At 46.4% G+C, this 16,388-nt stretch overlaps 1 protein-coding gene across 6 annotated transcripts in view; it reads right to left on the bottom strand.

Annotated features, from left to right (window-relative positions):
* The window catches only part of LOC102447238 (unconventional myosin-X-like), a 316,165-nt gene that overhangs the window by 33,951 nt on the left and 265,826 nt on the right, over nt 1-16,388 (bottom strand). For all 6 annotated transcript variants that reach the window (XM_075914469.2, XM_089779563.1, XM_089779562.1 and 3 more), the window contains 3 exons: nt 14,303-14,600; nt 12,328-12,535; nt 10,813-10,949 (listed from right to left, as the gene is read on the bottom strand). In XM_075914469.2, coding sequence (XP_075770584.2) covers nt 10,813-10,949; nt 12,328-12,535; nt 14,303-14,600 — 643 coding nt within the window. The remainder of the gene's footprint in view (nt 1-10,812; nt 10,950-12,327; nt 12,536-14,302; nt 14,601-16,388) is intronic.

The following is a 16,388-nucleotide window of genomic DNA, read 5'->3' on the forward strand; positions in this document are numbered from 1 at the left end:
TGGACGGACACGACGACAAGGGGACACTTGCCCCAGGGTCTGCAGATTCAAAGGGACCAGGAACTCCTGGCCACCAGGCCCCTAGGGCCCTTTGAATTGTTGCTGGAGCTCCACAGGGCTCTGAAGCCTGGATGAGGAGTGGACACAGATTGGGCGGCACTGAGGGCAGACGGCAGCTCACCCCACACCTTGCCCCAGGGCCCATGGTGGCTGACGGGCCCACTGCCTAGGAACGGAATCTAAAACTTACGGAAGTACCAGTCAATTCAAAATGCAGCCAACAAGGCCATGAGGGCACATTGCCCTGGTGGTGCACTCCATGGGACTGGTAACAGCATAAATGAGGGATCTCTCACCCTACATAAAAACGGCAATATTGTGTCAGAACAAATTTCCACCTAGTCCGGTATCCTGTCTGCCAACAGTGGCCAATGCCAGGTGCCCCAGAGGGAGTGAACAGAACAGGGAATCATCAAGTGATCTCTCCCATCACCCATTCCCAGCTTCTGACAAACAGAGGCTAGGAACACCATCTCTGCCCACCCTGGCTAATAGCCATTATGGACCTGTTCTCCATGAATTTATCTAGCTCTTATTTGAATCCTGTTAAGGTCTTGGCATTCACAACATCCTCTGGCAAGGAGTTCCACAGGTTTACACTGCAATGTGTGGAAAAAGTACTTACTTTATTTGTTTTAAACCTGCTACGTATTAATTCCATTTAGTGACCCCTAGTTCTTACGTTATGGGAACAAGAAAATAACTTTTCCTTATTCACTTTTGCCTTACCAGTCATTTTATAGACCACTATCATATCCTCTTTTTTAAGCTGAAAGATTCCAGTCTTTTAATCTCTCTTCAAGCCATTCCAACCCCTAATCATTTTTGTTGCTCTTTTCTGATTTTTTTACAATGCTAAGATATTTTTTTTCAGATGAGACGGCCACATAGATGCATTCAAGATGTGGGCGTACCATGGATTTACAGAGAGGCAATAAGATATTCTCTGTCTTATTCTCCATCTCTTTTTAATGATTCAATGACCCTGTGTGTTGTAACCTCCATATTACATCAGGAGAACAGAATTGCCATGCTCCAGTCTAGAACTTTTTTTGTAGAAGACAGAGCTTCCTTGAAAATAGGGCACAAACCCAAAACTTGTTACAAAAAAAATATAAGCACAAACATGATTCTGACAGCCTTGAAATATAAAAATCCACATCTCCTCCAAACAGCAAAACAATGTAAGTGTGAAATAGAGTGTATGGACACACAGACTGTGGTTCTGAAGATTGATCCTTTCACATGTTTGTCCTATAATGAGCCTCTTGTCTTGTAACACTCTCATAGAATGACCTGGAGGGCATGGATTGTGCCATAAGCTGTGTTCCTGCTAAGGCTATGTCTACACTACAAAGAAAAGTTGGGAAAAGATATGCAAATTGCTATTTGTATATCTTTTCCCGCTTTTCTTCCAAAAGAGGCTTTTCCAACATTTGGCCCCTCTGCACAGGGCCAAATGTCAGAAAAAAACTGTCTCTTGGAATACTCCGTCTTCCTCATAAAACAAGGTTTACAGGGACGCCAAAAAAATGTATCTGCTTTTCTGAAATCTTTTCCGGTATCCCAGAAAAGCTCTGTAGTCTAGACGTACTCTCAGCTGCGTGGCAGCACACTGTCACGGGATAATCAGCTCTGCCCAGTCAGAGGTCAGGGCTCCATGTGCAGCTTAGAGGGATCACTGGCCATAAGCTATAGAATCATAGAAATGTCAGGCTGGAAGGGGTCACGAGAAATCCTCCAGTCCAGCTCCCTGTACTATAGCATGTCCAAGTAAACCTAGACCACTCCTGACAGGTGTTTGTCCAATCTGTTTTGAAAACCCTCCACAACCTCAACTAGAAGCCTGCTCCAGAGCTTAACTACCTTTCTAGTTAGAAAGTTTTTCTTAATATCAAACCTAAACCCCTTACTGTAGATTAAGCTCATTACTTTTTTTCCCTACATTCTGTAGACACAGAAAACATTTGCTCACCACCCTCTTTACAAACAGCCCTTAACTTAGTGAAATACTTATCAGTCTTCTATTCTCGAGACTAAACATGACAAGGTTTCCTTGTATTGTTTTTGCTGCCTTTCTCTGGACCCTCTCCAATTTGCCCACAGCTCTCCTAAAACATCTCACTCAGAACTAGACAGTTTACTCCAGTTCGGGCCTCCAAACAGAGGCTTTTGGAAATTTGCTGTGTTCTTTCTCAGACTGCTCCTGGTTATTTGGCTGCTTGGACTCCCTGTGCTTGTTCCCAGCTATGTTCTGCTGGACTTCGGCTGCAAGAAGAATTGGGGACACAAAGGAAAGAGTAGACTCTTCAGCTCTTTCGTGCTGTGGCGCAGGATGCCAGTCCCCCTTAGCCACAGTCTGCTCCCACTTCTTTTTATTCATGAGCTTTTAAACTGCAGCTACTGGTGATCTGAGAATGCTTACTATGTATAAGGTCTGCAGGGGTAGACGTGTTAGTCTGCAAGTTTAAAAACAAGTAGTCCTGTGGCATCTTAGAGACTAACAAATATATATCCTCAGGAGCTCTTGGGTGCACACCCCACTGCTCAGATGAGAAAAGGTGGGTTTTGCCCATGAAACCCCATGATCCTATATATATATATATTTGTTACTCTCTAAGGGCACATCAACACAGCAAGGCAAAAGTTGAATTAAGCTACGCAACTTGAGCTACAACTTGAGTTTGGAAAAAAGAAGATTAAGGGGGGACATGATAGCGGTTTTCAAATATCTAAAAGGGTGTCACAAGGAGGAAGGAGAAAATTTGTTCCTCTTGGTTTCTGAGGACAGGACAAGGAGTAATGGGCTTAAAGTGCAGCAGGGGAGGTTTAGATTGGACATTAGGAAAAAATTCCTAACTGTCAGGGTGGTCAAATATTGGAATAAATTGCCAAGGGAGGTGGTGGAATCTCCCTCTCTGGAGATATTTAAGAACAGGTTAGATAGACATCTGTTAGGGATGGTGTAGACGGAGCTTGGTCCTGCCTTGAGGGCGGGGAGCTGGACTCGATGACCTCTCGAGGTCCCTTCCAGTCCTGTGATTCTATGATTCTATGAGAATAGCACTTACCTAAAATGCTATTATTAATACACTCCAGAAAGAGATTAGTCTTTTTCTCAGCTACATCATATTTTTGACTTATTCAATGTGTAATACAGTATAACCCCATATTCTTTTCATCTAAACAATTAGTCCCCGTTTTGCACTTGTGCATTTGACACAAGTACTTTGCACTTGTCTTTATTGTATTTCATCTAGTTGAATTCAGACCAATTCTTCAATTTATCAAGATTGTTTTGAATTTTAATCCAGTCCACCAAAGTGCTTATGACCCTTCCCACTTTGGTGTCATTGGCAAATGTTATAAGCATACTCTTCACTCCATTATCCAAGTCACTAATATTGAATAGTACTAGACTCTGAACTGACCCCGATAGATCCCACTAGATATTCCGTTCTAGTTGAACAGCAAACTACTCTTTGAATGCAGTTTTTCAACCAGTTGTGCACTCACATTATAGTAATCCTGACCACATTTCCCTCGTTTGCTTATGAGAATGTCATGTGGAACTGTATCAAAAGCTTTAGTGGAAGGAAGATATATCAGATCTCCTTCCCCCCCTCCACTAGGCCAGTGACACTGTCAAAGAAGGAAATTAGATGGGTTTGCCATGATTGGCTCTTGACAAATCCATGCTGGTTATTTCTTATAATTCTATTATCCTCCAGATGCTTACAAACTCATTATTTAATAATTTGCTCCAATACTTTTCCAATTATTGAAATTAATCTGATAATTCTCCAAGTCCTGTTTCTTCCCCTTTTTAAAGATACATACTATGTTTGCTCTTCTCCAATTTTCTGGGAATTGATCAGTCTATCAGAAATTCTCAAAAATAATTGCTAAGGGTTCCAAGTTTGCTTCAACTAGTTCCTTAAGTATGCTAAGATGAAATTTGTCAGATCCTGATGACCTGAACATATTAACTTACTGAAATATTCTATAAGCAGTTCCTTACCTATTTTGGTTTGGTTTACTTTCTTTCTTGTTGCTAATATTAATTTTGTGGAGTATCTTGTCACCATTAACCTTTGTATGAAGACTGAAGCAAAAAAAGCATTAAGCACCTCAGCTTTTTTTTGTCATCAGTTATTACCTCTCCTTCCCTGCTAAGCAGAGGAGCTATGTTTTCCTTCATTTTTATCTTGGTCCTAATGTGTTTAAAGAGTCTCTTAATTGCCTTTTATGTCCCTTGATAGATGCAACTCATTTTGAGCACAGCTTTTCTAATTTTGTCTCTACACACTGTTGCTGTTCTTTGTTCTTCTCCTTATCAATAAATTAATGTTTCTAGTTTCTGGAGGATTCCTTTTTGATTTTCAGGTCATTAATGAACTCTTGATGGTGCCATACTGACCTCTTTTTATTCTGCCTATATTTCTTTTGCATCAGGGTACTTTGAACTTTTGACTTTAATATTGTCTCCCGCAGGAATTGCCAGCTCTCCTGAACTCCTTTTTCAGTAAGGGTATGTCTACACTACAGCGTTATTTCGAAATATCTAATTTCTAAATAATGCGTATACACATAAAATACATTTCGAAATAACTTTTTGCTATTTCGCAATAGCGCGTCCACACTGATTGGATGTTGAATCACATTTAAGGCCAGCCGGAACTGGTTCCAGCAGGGCATCAGGTCAGAAGTTACCTTGTGGCGAGGGCGGTCAGCAGGGCACTCTGGGAAGGGCTGGAGGCCCCTTTTTTCGAAATAAGCATCTACACAGCGCTTATTTCAAAATATCAGAGGGGTAGCTGTGTTATTCTGAATCTGCAAAAGCGGCAAGGAGTCCTGTGGCACTTTTTTAAGGAACCAACAGAACACCACTGGCCATCACCTACAGTCCTCAGCTAAAACCTCTCCAACGCATCATTAGTGATCTACAATCCATCCTGGACAATGATCCCTCGCTTTCACAGGCCTTGGGAGGTAGGCCAGTCCTTGCCCACAGACAACCCGCCAACCTGAAGCATATTCTCACCAGCAACTACACACTGCACCATAATGACTCTAACTCAGGAACCAACCCTTGCAACAAACCTCGGTTCCAACTCTGCCCACATATATACACCAGCAACACCATCACAGGACCTAACCAGATCAGCCATACCGTCACTGGTTCATTCTCCTGCACATCTACCAATGTAATATATGCCATCACGTGCCAGCAATGCCCCTCTGCTATACACATCGGCCAAACTGGACAGTCCCTACGTAAAAGAATCAATGGACACAAATCAGATATTAGGAATGGCAACATACAAAAACCTGTAGGGGAACACTTCAGTCTCCCTGGACACACAATTGCAGATGTAAAGGTGGCCATCCTGCAGCAAAAAAACTTCAGGACCAGACTTCAAAGAGAAACTGCTGAGCTCCAGTTCATCTGCAAGTTTGACACCATCAACTCTGGATTAAACAAAGACTGTGAATGGCTTGCTAACTACAAAAGCAGCTTCTCTTCTCTTGGAATTCACACCTCCAGATCAGCTACTAGAAGTGGGCCTCATCCTCCTTGACTGGATCCACCTCGTCATCTCCAGCCTGATCCTGGCCTGCATATTTATACCTGCCTCTGGAAATTTCCACTACATGCATCTGACGAAGTGGGTCTTTGCCCACGAAAGCTTATGCTCCTACACTTCAGTTAATCTATAAGGTGCCACAGGACTCCTCGCTGCTATTTCAAAATAGCAATTTTGAAATTGGCGCTATTCCTCATGGAACGAGGTTTACCAATTTCAAAATAAGCCCTCTGCTATTTCAAATTAATTTCAAAATAGTGGTTGGCTTGTGTAGACGCTAGGAAAGTTATTTCGAAATAACTTTGCTGTGTAGACATCCCCTTAGATTTTCTTCCCATCGGGCCTTACCTACCAGCTCTCTGAGTTTGTTAACGTCTGCTTTCTTAAAGTGCATTATCCTTATTCTGCTCTCTGACTCCTTCCTCTCCTTAGGCTAGGTCTACACTAGACCCAGCAGATTGGCTTAAGGTATGCAACTCCAGCTACACAGAACACGTAGCTGGAGTTGTCGTACCTTAAGCTGAGCTTGGAGGTGTCCCCACAGTAGGAGGTTTTCAGGAGCAAATGTTCCCGTCGGCTTCCCTTACTTCTTGCAAGAGCAAGAGTACTAAATGCCAGTGGGGGTGTCCTCTGAATTCGATTTAGCAAGTCTTAGACTTGCTAAATCAAACTCCAGAAGTTTGACTGCAGCAGCGTCGATCTTCCGTGGAGCGAAGACACGGCCTTAAACTCATGAAATCTTTCCCCTTCATGTTAGCGACTCAGGGGATCAGTTCCTTGAGAGAATCAAAGTCTCCTTTTCTGAAGTCCAGGGTGTGTATTTTGCTGCTCTCCTTTCTTCCTTTCATCAGGATCCTGAATTCCACCATCTCATGATCACTGCTGGCCAGGTTGCCACCCACATCTACTTCCCCTACTAATTCCTCCCTGTTTGTGAACAGCAGGTCAAGCTGCACTTGGCCCCTGGTTGGATCCTGCAGCACTTGTACCAGAAGTTATCCCCAGCATTCTCCAAAAACTCCCTGGATTGTCTGTGTGCAGCCGTATTGGTTTCCCAACAGATGTCAGGGCGATTCAAGTCCCCCATGAAAATCTGGACTCTTCTCTTAGTTGTCTGAAGAAAGCCTCATCTGCCTCATCCACCTGATCTGGTCTATAGCAGACACCAACCACATCATCACCCTTGTTGCTCCCGTGTCTAACGGTAACCCAAAGACTCTCAACAGGCTTTTCTCCCTTTTTATACTGGAGCTCTGAGCAATCATACTACTCTCTCACATACAATACAACTCCTCCACCTTTTCTCCCCTCCTGCGGTTCCAGAACAGTTCATACCCTTCCATAACAATGCTCCAGTCATGTGAGTCATCCCACCAAGTCTCCCTTATTCCAATCAAATCATAGCTCTTTGACAATGCCAGGGCTTCTAATTCTTCCTGTTTATTTCCTAGGCTTCCTGTGTTCATGTACGGATACTGTAGATAGCTAGTTGATTGCCCGACCTTCACCATACTAATCAGGGGTCCTCCTCTGTTGCACTTCTCTCCTTGTGTTCCTTCCTAGTATCCTACTACCCCACTTACCTCAGGACTTAGAATCATAGAATAATAGGACTGGAAGGGACCTCGAGAGGTCATCGAGTCCAGCCCCCCGCCCTCAAGGCAGGACCAAGCTCCGTCTACACCATCCCTGACAGATGTCTATCTAACCTGTTCTTAAATATCTCCAGAGAGGGAGATTCCACCACCTCCCTTGGCAATTTATTCCAATATTTGACCACCCTGACAGTTAGGAATTTTTTCCTAATGTCCAATCTAAACCTCCCCTGCTGCACTTTAAGCCCATTACTCCTTGTCCTGTCCTCAGAAACCAAGAGGAACAAATTTTCTCCTTCCTCCTTGTGACACCCTTTTAGATATTTGAAAACCGCTATCATGTCCCCCCTTAATCTTCTTTTTTCCAAACTAAACAAGCCCGGTTCATGAAGCCTGGCTTCATAGGTCATGTTCTCTAAACCTTTAATCATTCTTGTCGCTCTTCTCTGTACCCTCTCCAATTTCTCCACATCTTTCTTGAAATGTGGCGCCCAGAACTGGACACAGTACTCCAGCTGAGGCCTAACTAGTGCAGAGTAGAGCGGCAGAATGACTTCACGAGTTTTGCTTACAACACACCTGATGATACAACCTAGAATCATATTTGCTTTTTTTGCAACAGCATCACACTGTTGACTCATATTCAACTTGTGGTCCACTATGACCCCTAGATCCCTTTCCGCCATGCTCCTTCCTAGACAGTCGCTTCCCATCTTGTATGTATGGAACTGATTGTTCCTTCCTAAGTGGAGCACTTTGCATTTCTCTTTATTAAACCTCATCCTGTTTACCTCTGACCATTTCTCTAACTTGCTAAGGTCATTTTGAATTATGTCCCTATCCTCCAAAGAAGTCACAACCCCACCCAGTTTGGTATCATCTGCAAACTTAATAAGCGTACTCTCTATCCCAATATCTACATCATTGATGAAGATATTGAACAGTACAGGTCCCAAAACAGACCCTTGAGGAACTCCACGTGTTATCCCTTTCCAGCAGGATTTAGAACTGTTAACAACAACTCTCTGACTACGGTTATCCAGCCAATTATGCACCCACCTTATCGTGGCCCTATCTAAGTTATATTTGCCTAGTTTATCAATAAGAATATCATGCGAGACCGTATCAAATGCCTTACTAAAGTCTAGGTATATGACATCCACCGCTTCTCCCTTATCCACAAGGCTCGTTATCTTATCAAAGAAAGCTATCAGATTAGTTTGGCATGACTTATTCTTCACAAACCCATGCTGGCTATTCCCTATCACTTTATTACCTTCCAAGTGTTTCATATGATTTCCCTAATTATCTGCTCCATTATCTTCCCTGGGACAGACGTTAAACTGCCCGGTCTGTAGTTTCCTGGGTTGTTCTTATTCCCCTTTTTATAGATGGGCACAATATTTGCCCTTTTCCAGTCTTCTGGAATCTCCCCTGTCTGCCATGATTTTTCAAAGATCATAGCTAAAGGCTCAGATACCTCCTCTATCAGCTCCTTGAGTACCCTGGGATGCATTTCATCAGGACCTGGTGACTTGCTGACATCTAACTTTCCTAAGTGATTTTTAACTTGTTCTTTGTGTATCCTATCTTCTAAACTTACCCTCTCTCTGCTTGTATTCACTACGTTAGGCACACCTCCAGACTTCTCGGTGAAGACCGAAACAAAGAAGTCATTGAGCATCTCCACCATTTCCAAGTTCCCTGTTACTGCTTCTCCCTCCTTACTAAGCAGTGGGCCTACCCTGTCCTTGGTCTTCCTCTTAGGTTACCGTGCCCCAACAAACCTAGTTTAAAGCCCTCCTCACTAGGTTTGCAATCCTGCAAAGATGCCGATTTCCTTGCCAACCTTCTCGTCTGTTAGTATAAAGCATGTTTGTTCCTACTCAAGATTCCCGTTTATGCATGAAGTGCTAATAAATGAACACAACTTTGACACAGTGGAGACTTGGTGGGATAATACACATGACTGGAATATTGGTATAGTGGGATAATACATGACTGGAATATTGGTATAGAAGGGCACAGCTTGCTCCGGAAGGATAGGCAGGGAAAGAGGGAGGAGGTGTTGCCTTGTATACTAAAAATGATTCTGTTCCACTCTTGGCCTCCTTATCTTCATCTCTGAATGAAGCAGTGGCAGGTGCCTCCAATCTCACAAGGCCCACCAGGACCTTCTCTGTTGCAAGGCCTGCATAATGGGTTTTCAAGCAGAGGAGATGGGAGAGGTACAGGACCCAGTGTTTGACATCCTGACCCTGGAAGGGCTGTCAAGGGTCACCCTTCCCTTTATTAAGACAGTTGAGGACCCCAGCCTCTGCTCCTTCCATGGCAAAGGAGTCTTAAGGAAATATTATGTGCCCCTCAGGGGTTACAAGTTTGTATATTCCCACTCACCCCCATGTTCCCTGGTGGTCTATGCAGCCAGTGAGTGAGGACACCTGGGTCAGCAAGCCAAAGCCAAGGAGGCCAAGTTTTTTGATACCCTAATCCCCTTAGACTCAGCAGCCTGCTCTGTCTCCACTGGTATAGTATCCACTGGTCTAGTCATGCAGCCAAGTTGTCTAAACCAAGCTGGATACGAGTCAACAGTAGCCAAGAAGGCAAATGGCATATTAGGTTGCACTAAGAGGAGCATTGCCAGCAGATCTAGGGAAGGGATTATTCCCCTTTATTCGGCTCTGGTGAGGCCACATCTGGAGTATTGTGTCCAGTTCTGGAACCCTCACTACAGAAAGGATGTGGGCGCATTGGAGAGGGGCCAGTGGAGGCGACCAAAATGATTAGGGGGCTGGAGCACATGACATACAAGGAGAGGCTCAGGGATTTGGGCTTGTTTAGTCTGCAGAAGCGAAGAGTGAGGGGGGATTTGATAACAGCCTTCAACTTCCTGAAGGGAGGTTCCAAAGAGGATGGAGAAAGGCTGTTCTCAGTGGTGAGGGATGGCAGAACAAGGAGCAATGGGCTCAAGTTACAGTGGGGAAGGTCTAGGTTGGAGATTAGGAAAAACTCTTTCCCTAGGCAGGTGGGGAAGCGCTGGGCTGGGTTCCCTAGGGAGGGAGTGCAATCTCCATCCCTAGAGGTGTTTAAGTCCCAGCTTGACAAAGCCCTGGCCGGGTTGATTTAGTTGGGTTGGTCCTGCCATGAGCAGGGGGTTTGGACTAGACGACTCCTGAGATCTCTTCTAGCCCTAGGATTCTAAGCTCAATCTATTTAGCTCAACAGACAATTTTAAAACCAAGACAGGATGTTTTTCTAACAGATCTTGTCTAGGAATTATTTTTTATATGTCTCTGGCCTATATTCTAGAGGAGGTCAGACCAGATGATCACCGTGGTCTCGTCTAATCTGGGAATCTAATGAATTACTTTTTATCACAACAGTCAATGTATGAACGATTGATTCCATGTAACCTGCCCAAGGCTAGAACCTAAGGGGCCTGTGGTTGAAGCAGCTGTCCTGAGCTCATGATACAGCTATATGCTGTCAAGCAGCATATGGGCTACTCAGCCAGGGAATTTAAGAGCTAATGTTATGCAGTATGAGGAGCCTCTGAAATGTTCTCTTACCTCTCAAACTTGGCAAGGACGTCAGCAACAATTACACGACTCTCAACGGCCCTGTCCACGTGCTGATTGCGCTCAAAGAGGGCAAACATATTACGACTATCCTCCATGGCGAGCCCTCGGATCAGCTTCTCAACCACCTGCAGGGGAGAGATCAGAAACGGTGGGGACTGTACAATGCTAGCTATTATCACTCCCACAGGAATCAGCCTTTAAAATAGGAAGAGGGAGCCCCAAAGCCCCACTAGAGCTCCAAATCCACTGGTTAACTATTCACATGCAGGAGAACATCAGGGTTGCTTCACCCATTAAGAGCCCAAAGATCTCATTTCAGAGGTTGCAAACAGGATTCTCTTCAACAATTTTTTTTAGAGATTCTTAAATGTTCAGGTCAGAAGGAACCGTTATATTATCCAGGCCAGGGGAGGGCAATAATATTTGCTCGGGGAGCCACTCCAAGAATTTGGTAAGTGGTCAAGGGCTGTGCTCTTTCATTATATTAATAGAGGAGGTGCAGGGTCTGGGATGGAGCTTGGGTGCAGAAGGGAGCTTGGGGTAGGGAACTGGTGTGTAGGAGGGGGGTCTAGGAAGGGATATGGGTGTGGGGGCAGGAGAGGATTCTGACTTGGAGGAGTAGTATAGGAGGGGGTGCAAGGTCTGGGAGGAGGCTGTGACCTGGTGCAGGAGTCCAGGGGTTTGGGTTGCGACCTGGGCCAAAGGATTGGGGTGCAAGGTCTGATGAGGGGTATGGGTGCAGAGGGTTTGGGTTACATGGGGAATGGGCACAGGAAGGGGAGCAGAGGGCTGGGGTGCCAGATGCAGGCTCTGGCCAGGAGGCACTTACCTAGGCAGCTCCTGGCCAGCAGATCACACCCCCGCATGCTGCTCAAAGCAACCAGCTGTGGAGGCCATTTGCTCTCCAAGCACTGCGAGTCCCTAAGGGGAGGGCAGGCATCACACACTGCCTGTGCCGCAAGCATAGCCCAGGCAGCTCCCATTGGCTGGTCATGCTGGGGATGGGGGAAGAGCACAAAGCACATGACCCACAAGGACTTGCAGCACCCAGAGCTCACTGTCCCCACAGCCGAATGCAGGAGGTTTCCGCAGTACTGTGGGCTAGTGGCAGCAGGCTGCATCTGGCAGTTTGGAAGGCTGGCCTGCCCCTGCCCTGATCTAGCCTGGCCTCCTGTACAACACAGGCCTGAGAATTTTACCCAGTTACCTCTGTGTTGAGCCTAGTAACTTGAGTCTGACTAAAGCAAACCTTCCAGAGAGACATCCAGTCTTGATCTGGAGACATCAAGGGACTGATGGAGACTCCACCGCTTCCCTTCAGAGTTGTTCCAGTGTTTCTAAACAAATACTCAAACAACACTTCTCTCTTGTGTGTCTCATCAGCTGAGAAGTGAGGCTGAGCGAGGGCAAGGACTCCGCTCAAAAAGCTCATTATCCAGAGACTCTCAGGCATCACTGTGCCCTTCACCTCTCTGTGCCCACTAGTACTACTTATGCTATTACCTCTCCTGCACTGGTGTGGGAGTTGATGGTGATTTTACAGGAGCCACCTCCATGGCAGTACACAGTGGTGGTCATTTCTTCTCGAGTGATAAGAGCCAGGATTTCCTCCTGGGAAGGCACAAACTCCCTGGTCTTGGTTTTCTTCAGGGAATCACTGATGAACTGGGCATAGCTGTCTATTTCTGTGCCGGAGAAGAGGTCTCTTACTCTAGTCATAAAGCAAAGCAGAAAAAGCAGTTACATGGTGAGCAGAACATGTCCACCTGCAGGTAGAGCTCTACACAGCATGGATCACCATAAGCACAGAATCCCATGGAAATGTGCTGCTAAGTACAGTCATACAAACAGGCCTGGATCCACCCAGGGACTTAGGCATCGCAATGCTCAGGGTCACAATGCCTTGCTTTTCAGTGTCTAGAAAATTCATTGGACAAGAATAGAACCACACAGTATGAGTTAGGCACCTACATTCCCCATCCAATGAATGGGGAGAGAGAAGTGCCCGAGAACGGGATCTGCAAAAACGAGTCTGCTGGGTACAGAGCAGCCTAAGTTAGCCAATGGGAGATAGTTATGAGAAGGCACGTCCTGAGTTCCACCCTCTTGGTGAATTAGACACATAAATCCAGACTGTTTGTGACCCACAGTCAGGAGTCCCTCCTCCCGAGTCAGTCTCAGGCAACATAAGTGCCTAAGTTGCTGCTTATGTGAATGAGTTAGGTAGTTGCCTTACTCCACATAAACTGGCCAGAGGAGTCAGTACTCCCCTTGTAACTTTTACTTCCTCTGAGATGGGGAGAGTGATATTTTATTCTCCCTCTACTCCCTGAGGGGGAAAAGGATATGAATAGGGATCCCCCTTATCTTTCAGAAGGGGACTCTAACCACTTGGCCAGGGACTATTGTGAGAGGGACGCCCTCAATCTCTCCTGTTGAAGCTGTTCCACTGAGTGTCATTTTTAGAGTCATGGAAAGGGTTAGGGCCTGGTGGCACTGCTGTGGCAATGCTTTGCTGCCCTCCTGCTCCCGCCCATCGGTGGCCTGGTGGCACTGCTGTGGCAATGCTTTGCTGCCCTCCTCCCGCCCATCGGTGGCCCGGTGGCACTGCTGTGGCAATGCTTTGCTGCCCTCCTGCTCCCGCCCATCGGTGGCCTGGTGGCACTGCTGTGGCAATGCTTTGCTGCCCTCCTGCTCCCGCCCATCGGTGGCCCGGTGGCACTGCTGTTGCAATGCTTTGCTGCCCTCCTGCTCCTGCCCATCGGTGGCCCGGTGGCACTGCTGTGGCAATGCTTTGCTGCCCTCCTGCTCCCGCCCATCGGTGGCCCGGTGGCACTGCTGTGGCAATGCTTTGCTGCCCTCCCGCTCCCGCCCATCGGTGGCCCGGTGGCACTGCTGTGGCAATGCTTTGCTGCCCTCCCGCTCCCGCCCATCGGTGGCCCGGTGGCACTGCTGTGGCAATGCTTTGCTGCCCTCCCGCTCCCGCCCATCGGTGGCCCGGTGGCACTGCTGTGGCAATGCTTTGCTGCCCTCCTGCTCCCGCCCATCGGTGGCCCGGTGGCACTGCTGTGGCAATGCTTTGCTGCCCTCCTGCTCCCGCCCATCGGTGGCCCGGTGGCACTGCTGTGGCAATGCTTTGCTGCCCTCCTGCTCCCGCCCATCGGTGGCCCGGTAGCACTGCTGTGGCAATGCTTTGCTGCCCTCCTGCTCCCGCCCATCGGTGGCCCGGTGGCACTGCTGTGGCAATGCTTTGCTGGCACTCCTGACTGTGACAAAGCTCACTGGGGACAAGGAGGCTGAATGCTGAAAACAGCAGGATCTCAGTGTGAGGGATAAAGGCTGCAGCCAAGGGGGAGGAGCAGATGAGCATTGTAGAACAGGTGGTAGCAGAGGCTGACCAATGAGGAAAGAGGCTAGCTAGGGTTCTAAGCTCCCAAGTCTACGATGACAGAATTAGCGAAAGAGCTAAGGTTCTTACCTTCTAAGATGGAACTTGAGGTAGCGGAGGATCCCTCTACTGGGAAGACAAGTGCAGCTCATGCAGGACATCAGCTGCCAGTGGTGGAGGTTCCCAGAGCTGTTGGGCTGTGGACTGTGGTTAGTTTGTTTGATCAACTGACAATACACTTCATCACGAAGGGGCTTCAGGTCATGGCAAGTCTGCAGAATGCCTTGGATAATGGGGACGGGATCAGACACTGTCTCAATCTCCTGCAGGGAGTTAAAGATCTTGAGGGCTTCATCCTGCAGGCTGCTGTAGCCCTTCTCTTGCTGCACTGTAGTAGGAACACAACAAGCAGACAGATTTCAGCATTTCCGAGCCCCTGAGTGGCAAGCATGCAGCGTACCAGCCTGGGGACAGTGCCTGACACCATGGAACAGGAATGGCAAGAGGGGAACTAGCATTACTGGTCATCTCCTGAACTCAGATGTCGATTAACATCTCGCAAGAGGTCCCTCTGTAAATGTAAAAATGCACCACTGTCCAATCAGTAAATACAAAGGTTAAACTCGTTCACATTGCAAATCCCGCACATTTTCAGCTATACAGGAAAGCAGAGAGAGAACCCTTGAAGGAACAGTCTCAGACTGAAATCTAGTAAATTAGAAATACGAATTTAAAGCTGCTTGAGGCATCTCCCTGGTGTCCTCAGGCCACTGCCACCTTTTGCTTTTGTGTTTTCCTCTTTTCAGAATGTTTAAATCTCCCCTATTTTTGTGACCCAAACAAATAGCAGGGAAAACAATGGAGCAGATCATAGAATCATAGGACTGGAAGGGACCTCGAGAGGTCATCGAGTCCAGCCCCCCGCCCTCAAGGCAGGACCAAGCTCCGTCTACACCATCCCCGACAGATGTCTATCTAACCTGTTCTTAAATATCTCCAGAGAGGGAGATTCCACCACCTCCCTTGGCAATTTATTCCAATATTTGACCACCCTGACAGTTAGGAATTTTTTCCTAATGTCCAATCTAAACCTCCCCTGCTGCACTTTAAGCCCATTACTCCTTGTCCTGTCCTCAGAAACCAAGAGGAACAAATTTTCTCCTTCCTCCTTGTGACACCCTTTTAGATATTTGAAAACTGCTATCATGTCCCCCCTTAATCTTCTTTTTTCCAAACTAAACAAGCCCAGGTCATGAAGCCTGGCTTAATAGGTCATGTTCTCTAGACCTTTAATCATTCTTGTCGCTCTTCTCTGTACCCTTTCCAATTTCTCCACATCTTTCTTGAAATGTGGCGCCCAGAACTGGACACAGTACTCCAGCTGAGGCCTAACTAGTGCAGAGTAGAGCGGCAGAATGACTTCACGAGTTTTGCTTACAACACACCTGTTGATACAACCTAGAATCATATTTGCTTTTTTTGCAACAGCATCACACTGTTGACTCATATTCAACTTGTGGTCCACTATGACCCCTAGATCCCTTTCCGCCATGCTCCTTCCTAGACAGTCGCTTCCCATCTTGTATGTATGGAACTGATTGTTCCTTCCTAAGTGGAGCACTTTGCATTTCTCTTTATTAAACCTCATCCTGTTTACCTCTGACCATTTCTCTAACTTGCTAAGGTCATTTTGAATTATGTCCCTATCCTCCAAAGAAGTCGCAACCCCACCCAGTTTGGTATCATCTGCAAACTTAATAAGCATACTCTCTATCCCAATATCTACATCATTGATGAAGATATACAGGTTGTAACTTGCCCTGGGATTTGGGGTCATTATCTCCTTAAGCTTCATCCCTAAAAGAAAAGAAAAATGTTCTAGTCACAGTTTCCTGCAGCCTCTCCCAAAGGAAAATGAACCTCTCAAGTCTGCCTTCATTACCCAAGGGTCCAAACCTAGAGTGGGGTCTTTCTACCTCGTCCAAAACCACCAAATCTGAAAGAAACTGTTTGTACTGGGCTTCTAGATCCTGGGAACTACTGTAGACCCCCTCAATTAAAAGCCAGGTAATTAATTTCACAGTTTCCTGCCTTCCTCCCTCCCTCCCTAATTGCCAGCCACACAATTAGGATTGGTATTGGTATCAACTTAGGCCAAGTCTTCACCACATCTCTA

Source organism: Pelodiscus sinensis, chromosome 7 (genome assembly GCF_052426305.1).
Source record: "Pelodiscus sinensis isolate ZL-2025 chromosome 7, ASM5242630v1, whole genome shotgun sequence".
NCBI lineage: Eukaryota > Metazoa > Chordata > Testudines > Trionychidae > Pelodiscus > Pelodiscus sinensis.